The 10,862-nt window shown below is 33.3% G+C and overlaps 1 protein-coding gene across 5 annotated transcripts; it reads left to right on the top strand.

Moving 5' to 3' along the window:
• The first annotated feature begins 661 nt into the window (after nucleotides 1-661).
• Nucleotides 662-10,192, top strand: LOC125656832 (uncharacterized). Of its 5 annotated transcripts, none has more exons than XM_048887416.2 (15): nucleotides 662-1,029; nucleotides 2,447-2,554; nucleotides 2,676-2,795; nucleotides 4,603-4,740; nucleotides 5,233-5,340; nucleotides 5,435-5,606; nucleotides 5,761-5,849; nucleotides 5,955-6,124; nucleotides 6,224-6,300; nucleotides 6,400-6,657; nucleotides 6,801-7,083; nucleotides 7,206-7,355; nucleotides 7,567-7,744; nucleotides 8,540-8,597; nucleotides 9,449-10,192. In XM_048887416.2, exons 1-12 carry the CDS (start codon nucleotides 891-893, stop codon nucleotides 7,275-7,277), a joined length of 1,734 nt encoding a protein of 577 aa, XP_048743373.2. In that variant the 5' UTR covers nucleotides 662-890; the 3' UTR covers nucleotides 7,278-7,355; nucleotides 7,567-7,744; nucleotides 8,540-8,597; nucleotides 9,449-10,192. The 5 variants fall into 5 exon arrangements, with proteins under 5 accessions (XP_048743373.2, XP_048743372.2, XP_048743374.2 ...); XM_048887415.2 differs by having other exon boundaries at nucleotides 9,422-10,192; XM_048887418.2 differs by lacking the exon at nucleotides 662-1,029 and adding an exon at nucleotides 1,145-1,716 and having other exon boundaries at nucleotides 9,422-10,192.
• Nucleotides 10,193-10,862: the final 670 nt, after the last annotated feature.

Here is a 10,862-nt window from a genome sequence, read left to right as displayed (position 1 = left end):
TTAAATATCATTCTTTCCTTGTATTTTGAAGAAATGCTGTATGCATGGTTCTTGGGGCATCGCCATATAGCAATCACCCTGTCAGTCCATCAACACTTTGTGTGGCACGCGATTACTTAGTTATCATAAATGTTATACATCTTGGATTAGGCAGAGGAAGACCACTTTCTATCTTCCAGATTTATCGACTTTGATGTTGCAGAGATATGGGATTCATATATATATATATATTTTTTTTAAATCTATTGACAGGATAAAAGAGTTCTTTCTGTGGAACACAATAACTTGAAATCACTTGACAATATTTTTATAGAATTCAAAGGTAATGTTCAAATTAAGAAGAGGAAGAACCCTTTCGATTTTCAGATTTGTCATTACGGAGTTATGGGACTTATACCTGAGAGGGCAGTGAATGATTTGAGGTTGAATGAATTAAAAACTTTCTTAAATTTTGTGCGTTATACTCTGAAGACATCTTTCAATTTTCAGATTTCCGTCCGTCTGTCAGTAATTTTTATTGCAAGCAATAATTGAGTTTCCTTTGGAAGGTTTTTATCTGCCCACCGTCCGTCAGGCACCAATGCCAGACCCATTCTGATTGGTCAGTTTTCTAGTAGAGAGAATGTGGCTGTTCATCAAAATTGAAAATTTTCCCTAACCTTCAAGCTTTAGTGCAAAATTCCTAAAAAGATAATTTGTGAAAATGCATTTGATGTTTAAGGTAATGTGCTACAGCGTCATAAAAATGGCTGACTTCCTCTCGAAACACCATTTTGTTCCGGTTGGCCAAAATTGTCATGCAAAAAAATCACTAGACACCGGTTTTTGGAACTCTTCTTATAAATAGATCTGAATCACTAAAGCGTTTTGTTGATATGATATAAATATAAATGATCACGAAAACGCGGATCAACATTGACAATCAGCTGTTCGTTTGCACGGGGAATCGCGACATGGAATTGGGAGATCTTCCAACACCTCTACAATTCATATCGTGTGTAGAACATGAGCATACTTATATGAATGAAGGTAAGTGTGGTTAGGCCTATATGTTTGAGAACTTGTATGAAAGGTGAAGATAACGAACAGTGATCAATCTCATAACTCGTATAAATTGGGCAAACACGGACACACCAGAGTAATCTCAGCGAGATTCGTCGAGGCTGGATATTTGGACTGACGCCTCTTCCGAATCTCAGACCAGTGTCACATAAAGTGATTCGGGAAATCTTGCCTGAACTTCGGCCGCTTGTTGCGATTAAAATGGGTTAAATTGAATTTCTTACCCGCTTCAACTTTTCGCCTCAGACATCCTATTAACTCCCTATCACAATGAAACATGCATTTCTTACCTTTACAAGGTGTAAATCCCACAGTAATTCAAGTTGGCTATTTTCGAAGCCATTGCAAACGGCCACCATTTCATATTTTACCTTCTCAACACTGAAGAGTTCCGATATACTACTTCATGACAATTTGTACTATGATTGAAAATACAGAACTTACTGGTTGACAATTACTTTGTACAAAGCATTTAAGCATAAAAATTAAAAGCAATAAAAAGAAAACTGTGTAATATTTAATCAATCTATTAGAAGGCGTCCTAAACTATCGGAACTCTTCAGTGTTGAGAAGGTAAAATATGAAATGGTGGCCGTTTGCAATGGCTTCGAAAATAGCCAACTTGAATTACTGTGGGATTTACACCTTGTAAAGGTAAGAAATGCATGTTTCATTGTGATAGGGAGTTAATAGGATGTCTGAGGCGAAAAGTTGAAGCGGGCAAGAAATTCAATTTAACCCATTTTAATCGCAACAAGCGGCCGAAGTTCAGGCAAGATTTCCCGAATCACTTTATGTGACACTGGTCTGAGATTCGGAAGAGGCGTCAGTCCAAATATCCAGCCTCGACGAATCTCGCTGAGATTAACACCAGAGGTGGGATCAGGTGCCTAGGAGGAGTAAGCATCCCCTGTCGACCGGTCACATCCGCCGTGAGCCCTGTATCTTGATCAGGTTTACAAACGGAGTTATCCGTAGTCAAAATCAGTGTGCCAAGAACGGCCTAAAAATCGGTATGAAACACGTCAGACACATGTTGTCAGCAGATTTCTGACAATACAACACATTGTAAGCCAATGTGTTGTATGACACAACACTCACAATAGTATGAGCTTTTAAACAATTGGATTGATGAAATAACTCTATTGAAGAAATGTACCATCATCATCTGAGACTGAATAGAATAATTTATGAAATACATAAAATATTCTAAGACTCACGTGCAATAAGCATCATTTATAGAAACATTTAGGCCTAGTGCCTTTGATAGTGATTTGTTCTAAATGGAGTGTAATGTTTACATATCTTCAGCTGATCTTTATGCTAAGGCTAAAGCCAAGATGTTAATCAATTATGTCTGTAATTGTTTTTTATCAATATGTAGGTCGTGAAGTCAGTAGTCTTTTCCCCAAGAAAAGAAAGGAACCACCCACTTCTGCAGAGGATAGTAGTGCTTTTCATGACCATCCATATGTGTCCATGAACAGCTCTTGTATGTGTATTTCTAATGCTTTTCATTATATTGAGAAAAATAGCTGTGTACAGGAAAATATATAGATTTCAAATCAATATGATAAACATGATGTGAGTACACGCAATGTGTTAAATTTCAGCTATACAGAAACAAAACTTGAAAAATGCAGAAGGCACTGATGATGAGGAGGAGGAGGAGGAGGATAGTGATGTTGATGGTGAGGGTGATGATGATAGATCAAGTGAAGCTGGAAAGAATGGTGAGAGGTGTTTATAATAACAAAGTACATGTACAGTGGAGCCTCGTTAATCCGGACACTTTGGTTCCCAGCAAAATCATCCGGATAAATGAAGCGTCCGGATAATTGAATCGCATATTTTCTAGCTTTGACTAAGTAACCAATATGTGCCTACTTTATTGATGCATAGTGAATTAAACACATTCTATCATTGGATTTGACCATTTGCATTAGTAATTAAATTATGATAATGTTAACATTTACATGTATTTCAAAGCACTAAAATTTAATGTACATGTTCAGTGTATTTGCCTGTGCTTACATTGTACATACATATGATCCCTACAAATTAATATACAAAACTGTGTACCGTATGCACTAAAACAAATAATGAAGCACTTTATGTAACTATAAGTAAATAAATCATTAGTAACTAACATAATCATTTACACTTCAAACATTTCATCACACTTTTACTTCTTAAAGAGGCCGGTAATTTCCATCTGTCACGATTCACGGGTTCGGCGGTCTGTTAAAACAATCTTCATCGTCCAAAGTTGATATAAGAATTTGTGATTATCATGTCAGTTGACAACATTCTTTAACCAAAATTCAATCTGCCAGAGTTTATATTTCTTATTTTATAATTATCCAAGACAATATCGGGAGAACAAAATCATTTAAGCTCGTAATATCAAGACCTACTACTGCTTTGATCTAGTCACGCGCACCTATTATTTTCATGATGCGATAATAACGGAACAAAACTCGGTTAAAACTAACATTACAGGTACATACAGAATTTAATTGTCATTTTCCTTAAAATGGTAATTTTCTCACTTCTACCCAAAGTTTAAAATTTCGAAAGCAATAAAGCTCTACAACATCGTAACAAGAATCAATATCGTACACAGGTACATTCTACATGCGTGACATTCTAAACGTTAAAAACTTATACTACATGTGCATGAACATACATGTATATTTCACACCAATCAACAGTATAAAATCCAGAATCTAGAAGTATAATCTACACTCTTTAGATTTGAATAAGCCGATATCAATTTACGAATCAGTACAACTGATATGTGTAGCAGTTAAAAAATTATCATTACGGCATGATGTTTAATTTATTAATACTATTAGGCTATTGATCAAGACTGTAAATTAATATACTACAGATTTATTTACAAAATTCAACACTACACGCAATAAAGATCTTATGTGCGAAAATTGGCAATACAATGTCTCGATCGGCACGTGCTATCTAACGGACTTATCATCACACACCACCTAATTGGAGGGAGGTGTTGACAGGGTACAGGTAATCGCTTCAATTAGATAGTTTGGCTTGTTTTCTTTATAATTTACGCCTTGCTAAAATTGTCCGACACAGACCTTCCCTAAACAAATTACCGTCCGGATTAACGGTACAATTTTCAATGCATTATAACGTTTTGTAGTAAAAAGTGACCGTCCGGATCCGGAACGCGAATTTCCGGATTAATGGTGCAAAATAACGTATACAAATTCCGTTCCCTAGAAAAAGCGTCCGGAAGGTGAAGCGTCCGGATTAATGGCGTCCGGATTACCGAGGCTCCACTGTATTTATACATGAATATAGATAAGTTGTACATACGTGTAAGTAGATGTATTTTTATATCAAATATGTAAATCAAAATTCTTTGAAGCCATTGGCAAATTCATTACAAAATAGTAAGTTTTTCTCTTAATTGTCAGCTCAATATGGCCTATTGCATGTGATATAAACATTTGTATTGTACGTTATGGACTTCATACATTTGGGATTCAACTCTAAATTTTGTAGGGGCAAACTTTCATGAACTACAAGGACGCCACATTATAGAGATAAATTTTTTAGCTAAGGAGCTAATGAAAGGATGCCATTATTGCTGTAAACCCTTGAATCTGTCTGCTTGTATAGGAGATAGCAGATATGGACTAGGTATTGATACAAGGAACATAATTCATTATATATATATATATAATCCAAATAGAAAGAGTTGATATCACACAGTCAAAATAATTCAATAAAAAAATCAGGAAAATATACAGTTCCAAAATATATTTAAATCACTAGCGCTTTCTGGATTTTAACATCCATCCTCAGGTGAATACAAATTTTAAATAATTTTATTTTGTATTCACCTGAGGATGGATGTTAAAATCCAGAAAGCGCTAGTGATTTAAATATATTTTGGAACTGTATATTTTCCTGATTTTTTTATTGAATTATATATATATATATATATATATATATATATATATATATATATATATAACTATATAACTTTTAATATTATTTGCTTTTTGTTTTCATTTCTTTGTAATTCTGTTCAGTATAAAATTGTATGAAAATAAATTTGTAAATACTGAGATACTAAACAATTGACTGCATTTTTACACATGTATTGATATGTTATATGTACATTTTTAGGTAGTCTACTTCACATTAAGTGTGAGAACTGCAAAAAGGTGAGCCTGGTTCCAACAGGGAAAAGACATGGTCCAAATGCTTGGGATGTAAATTCCAAGTTAGGTGCAGGTAAAAAAAAAATTAACACTTTTGTTCATTGCTATATTCAAGTTTTTAAGAAGTAAAAGGAATTTGAATATACTTCTTCTGACCTTCATTTCAGCAATGCTTTTTTGTGGCATTGGGGAAACTGCAATAAATGCTTTGCTTGCTGCACTTAATTTACCATCTGTTACCCCAACAACATTAAAAAGGAGAGAAAGAGAGGCAGGGGTGGCTTTTGAGGCAGTTGCAGATGCAACATGCCAGAATGCAATATTAAATGAAAAGAACAGGCATGTATATTTATGTGAAATGATATTAAATTTTCCCAAATATTATTGATAACAGAAATCATTCAATAAAATTTTATTGCTATTAATAAATTCAATAAAAAGCAAACAAATTGATATTAATAAAAAATTAAAGAAGTATTTATTGAACTTGCAGCTGTGAAGTAACAGATAGTGAGGAGGCTGTTTCTTTTGATGCTGGTTGGCAGACTCGAGGAAGTGGTAGAAACTATGCCAGTCTTTCAGGTAAATTCCAACATCAATGTAGTTCTCTGCACATGATAGATCTATATTATGTGCACATTGTTAGGTCAACACATCATATTATGTACACTTTTTAAAAAATTTCAGGTCATGGAAGTATGATAGGCGTGAACACAGGCAAAGTGTTGGCATATTCCTTTCGCAGTAAGAAATGTCGATTTTGTGACAGAGCGAAAGAGGGTGATGTAAAAGAACATGACTGTAGAAAGAATTGGGACAAGTCATCAAAAGCTATGGAATCAGATATGGCAATAGAGGTTATACTTGTCTATAAGATACTTTGTTTCCTGTAATTAAATCTTAAGTTAGATGATAATTTTAATTCTATAAATAAAACACGTGTTCTGGTTTTATAGATGCTGCAAGATATGAAAAACAAAGGATTCCATGTAAAGAAATTAATTATGGATAATGATTCAACCACAATTTCAAGGTAACCTATACCATAAAGTGTATTACAGATACAAGCAGAAATACTTTCATTACCTTTATCTAAATATAAAAATATTTTTATTCATGTGTATATTTTTAGAGCAAAAATAACATTTGATGAAGATCTGGAGAAACAATCTGATTTCAACCACACCAAAAAGAATTTTACCAACAAGTTATTCGAATTAAGAAAGGAAAAGAAATATGCTGCATTGGGGCCCAAAACAATTAAACACCTGACGAAATGTTTTGCATATGCTGTCAAAAGTGCAACAGACAAAGCTTCATTAACAACAAATCTCAGCGCTATACCTTTACATGTTTTTGGAAATCATTCCCAATGTGGAGACTGGTGTGGGTATGTAGAATATATATTATTGAATTACATTAAGGTACATTAAAGTGATTGTTGAATATCAACAAGTTATACTCTCATTATCAATCAGGTAATCTATTCGAATATATGCTCTTTACACTATAATGTTATATACTTTATTTTAGGTCTTTAAAACAATCAGAATCATACAAACCCAGAAACCTACCCTACGGGAAGTATTTGACAGGGGAGGGTTTTCTTCATGATCTTCAGAAAGTTTTTCAGACATTTTCTAATAATGTTGATAAACTTTTGAAGATTGGCAGCACTCAAGCAAATGGGAGCTTTAATCACATGGTAGCCTGCAAAAATCCCAAATCTCGGTTTTATGCTGGATCAGAATCTACTGCATTTAGAGTGGCAGTTGCTGTAGCCCAGAAAAATATTGGTCAGGAGACTCTGTCTAAGGTTTGTAAATGATTTTTAAAAATGCAGAAAAAGAGAGAAAAAGCTGTTTTTGAATGAATATGTATACCTGGATTATATATTTTATTGTATACCAAACTATTTGAATAAATATGTATTTGTAGGTTTATGACAACTTATTGCTGTCACCTGGAAAGAACACCATAAAATATAACACGAAAGTAGAAAAAAAATGAGAATACAACAAAGCCAGTAAAGAAACCACTACATATAAGAAACGTCGACAGGAACTGAAATCTACAATGACAAAAGATGTATGTTAGAATGGTTTAGCTACAAATGTATGGTATTTCTACCAAGCATTGATTTACTCGATCAAAAAAATTGGAATACACAAATCCACTGTTTGTTTATGTACGTTAAAATTCCATAATTTTGAGTACACAATCATACTGAACACAATTATTCATATGCATGTACTATACATGTATCCAATTCTAACTATGATTTTATGTATTATTACAGGTGTCGACTGCAGAAATTAAGGAAGGTGCTACCTATCAGTCTGGTGTTGATTTAATCGACAACAACCAAAGCACGGAGGAGATTCCAGATGTGATGATACCTCCAATACCCAGAGTGGTAAATAACAATGACCAAAAAAACACCTTTCTTTATTTTGACTTGGAAACAACTGGCTTGGGTAAAATTTTGTTTTATAGACTTTTATATGCTGCTTTCGTTTTACATACAAAAGCAAAATGGTGTGTTTTAGCTCACCTGAGCTGAAAGCTCAAGTGGGCTTTTCTGATCACCCGTTGTCCGTCTGTCTGTTTATAAACTTTTCACATTTTCTACTTCTTCTCCTGAACCACTGGGCCAATTTCAACCAAACTTGGGAAAAAGCATCCTTGGGTGAAGGGCTTGCAAGTTTGTTCAGATGAAGGGCCATTTCCTCTTCAAAGGGGAGATAATCACAAAAATGCAAAAATTCGGTGGGGTCATTTAAAAATCTTCTCAACAAGAAGCACTGAGCCAGAAAAGCTGAAATTTACAAGAAAGCTTCCTGACATAATGCAGATTCAATGTTGTTAAAATCATGCCCCCAGAGGTAGGTTGGGGCCACATTAGGGATCAAAGTTTTACATGCAAATACATTTAGGGAAAATCTTTAAATATGCGCCAAGATAACTCAGGGGAGTTGTGTGACCCATGGTTCTCTTGTTCTCATTGTAATGTATGTTTTTGACCTTGACCTTGGTGTTTGACCTCTTTTTAAAAAAAACCCACATTGATCTAAAATGATCATCATCAACTTTGCTGCCATACAGGAGTAACATTGTTTTACTGACACATCTTTTCTATTATTCAAATAAGTGTACAAACCAAAAATATGAATTTCAAATAGAACACAATTTATTATTTTGTATTTTTCATGTGTTTACATAAAACCCAATACACATTGTCCATGCATCTCATAAATGTACTGATGTTTTAGGTACATCATGTCAAATTATTCAGATGGCATGTATGGTTGGAGAGGAAACATTTAATAGGTATGTTCTGCCTACTATAGAGATTACACCTGGTGCAACATCTGTGACCAGAATACACATTGTCAATAGTGAAATGTTTCATCACAAAAGAAAAAGTTGATAGCATCTCCATTGAAAGATGCTTGTTGGATTTTGTTGAGTGGCTAAAACAATTCCAAAATCCCTTGCTTGTTTGTCATAATGGAAAAGCATTTGACTCTATCATCTTAATGAAAGCCTGTTTAAATACAGGCAATATTTCATTGCTTATTAAAGGTTTTGTGGATAGTTTGTGTGTTGTAAGAGAAGTTTTGCCAGGTCGAAAAACATACAAACTGGAAACCTTGGTGAAGGATTCTTTGGAAATGTGCTATGATGCACACTCTGCTGTGGAAGATGTAAAGGCGTTGCAATCTTTATTTGTTCATTACAAGCTCAGCTGTGATATATTGTTAAAGCATAGTTTTAGTGTTGAATACGTTATACAGTCAATTCATTATAAATCAAGGACAAATGAATGCTTGTCATCTCTGCACCCTTTGTCAAACAGTCTGTCAAATTACATGTTAAAGAAAATAGCACTGTCTGGTTTGTCTTACCAACATCTGAAAATGGCATTTGAAAGGGGGGGACAAGAGGGTATTGAAAACATCTTGAGTGAAACAAACAATAATGGTGTTGTAAGAGTAACTAAAACAAAGTCTGTATTTGCAAAGATTATTGCTCATTTCTCTAATTAGATAGATTTTTCTTACATGTAATTTGAATCATAATTCTTTAGATTTAAACTTTTTCAATTGCAAAGCTATCATGCATACACATTGTTCCTTTATATATTGATACAGGTGTATACGAATTTTTTACAAATAAAGGTAAAGAAAATAAAGTAAGTATGAGCACATCTCTTAAACAGGAACAAGGTAAATAGATTTGTGTATTGTATATATTTATGTGGAGTCTCTGATTATTTTATTACTAAAAGTCTTTCTGTATAATTATATTTTCTGTGTTAATGAATGTCCTTTGTTTTTGTGACAGTGTGTTAATTGTTTGTCTTGTTTGTGCTGGGTTTATGTATGTCCTGCTTTTGTTCATTGCTTTTAATGGGTTTTTTAAAATTTCTGTGACACTTGTACATATATTGTTTATACTATAGCTTATAGTTTTAGTTACTGCTTCTCTCTTCAATACAAGTATTGAGTGTTTTATAGATTCAAGTACTCTAGTTTCTGCTTTCATATCCATATTGTTTTGAAAAATGAGTCTCAAATTACTTCAATTTTGATTTATAACTGTAAACAATGATTTAATATCTAGATTTCATTACTTAGAGATTTATTCTTCTAAATTGAATGCATGCTATTTCGGTTCAGTCAAAATTATGAAAGATAACTCTTGCAATAAGACTTTTATTCCAGGATTTTTGAAAAATATCATTAAAAATTTGGATTTTTCAATTTCATTCAATTTCTTTTCATTATGCATCTATCTAATGTCTGTACTTTTTATTTGTAGATTTTTGTGGGGATTCATCCAGTGATTTTCATAATAATTATTTCTTTATCTGAATTGTACATTTTTTTGCAGATAAAATAAAATATGAACTCATTTTCAAACATGATTTTTTGGGTTTTTCATGGAAGGACATTGTGTATGATTATATACACCAAAGGTACTGGCCATTTGTGAGATAAATTTAAAATTATGGATCATTCACTGTTTATTAAAAAAAATCATAAAAAATATCCTAAAAATAAATGACAGGTTGAGAGTCTTTATCCTTCATGAAAATAACTCAGATTCTACTGTTGAATGCATGGCCAAAAAATCAGAAAGTCCATATTGGTGTAGAGAACCTCCTTAAAATTGTCTTCTTTACCCCCGTTTATTGTCAATAAATAATTTATGCACGGTTATGAAGAAAAATGTAGTCTTTTCCAAAATTAAGACATTCTCAACTGCATTTGGGTCCAGGCTCTAGGGCAAGAACTACATTCACTATCGTGCATTCTGAGAATATATACGAACACCATGAAGTGTGGATTCCTGACCCCTGAACTACGTACCGAGCTTTCAGGAAAAAACGGTCATTGAAATGAAAATTTGAGAAAATAAAATCTGTGAATTTAGCTAAGGCCAATCTGTTCAAATTTTGATATAAAACTAACAATTTGATTGGTTGATCTGCCTATTGAGTTGTTGTATGTTACTATAGTTACTGTGAAGGCCCATAGATTCTTTGCTTTTAATGTCATATTCAACATGTATGTTTTGATGATAAACCGT

The sequence above is a fragment of the Ostrea edulis genome, chromosome 7 (assembly GCF_947568905.1).
Source record: "Ostrea edulis chromosome 7, xbOstEdul1.1, whole genome shotgun sequence".
Classification (NCBI taxonomy): domain Eukaryota; kingdom Metazoa; phylum Mollusca; class Bivalvia; order Ostreida; family Ostreidae; genus Ostrea; species Ostrea edulis.
The sequence above is the reverse complement of the archived record's forward strand: the minus strand, read 5'-3'. Positions and strand labels throughout refer to the sequence as shown.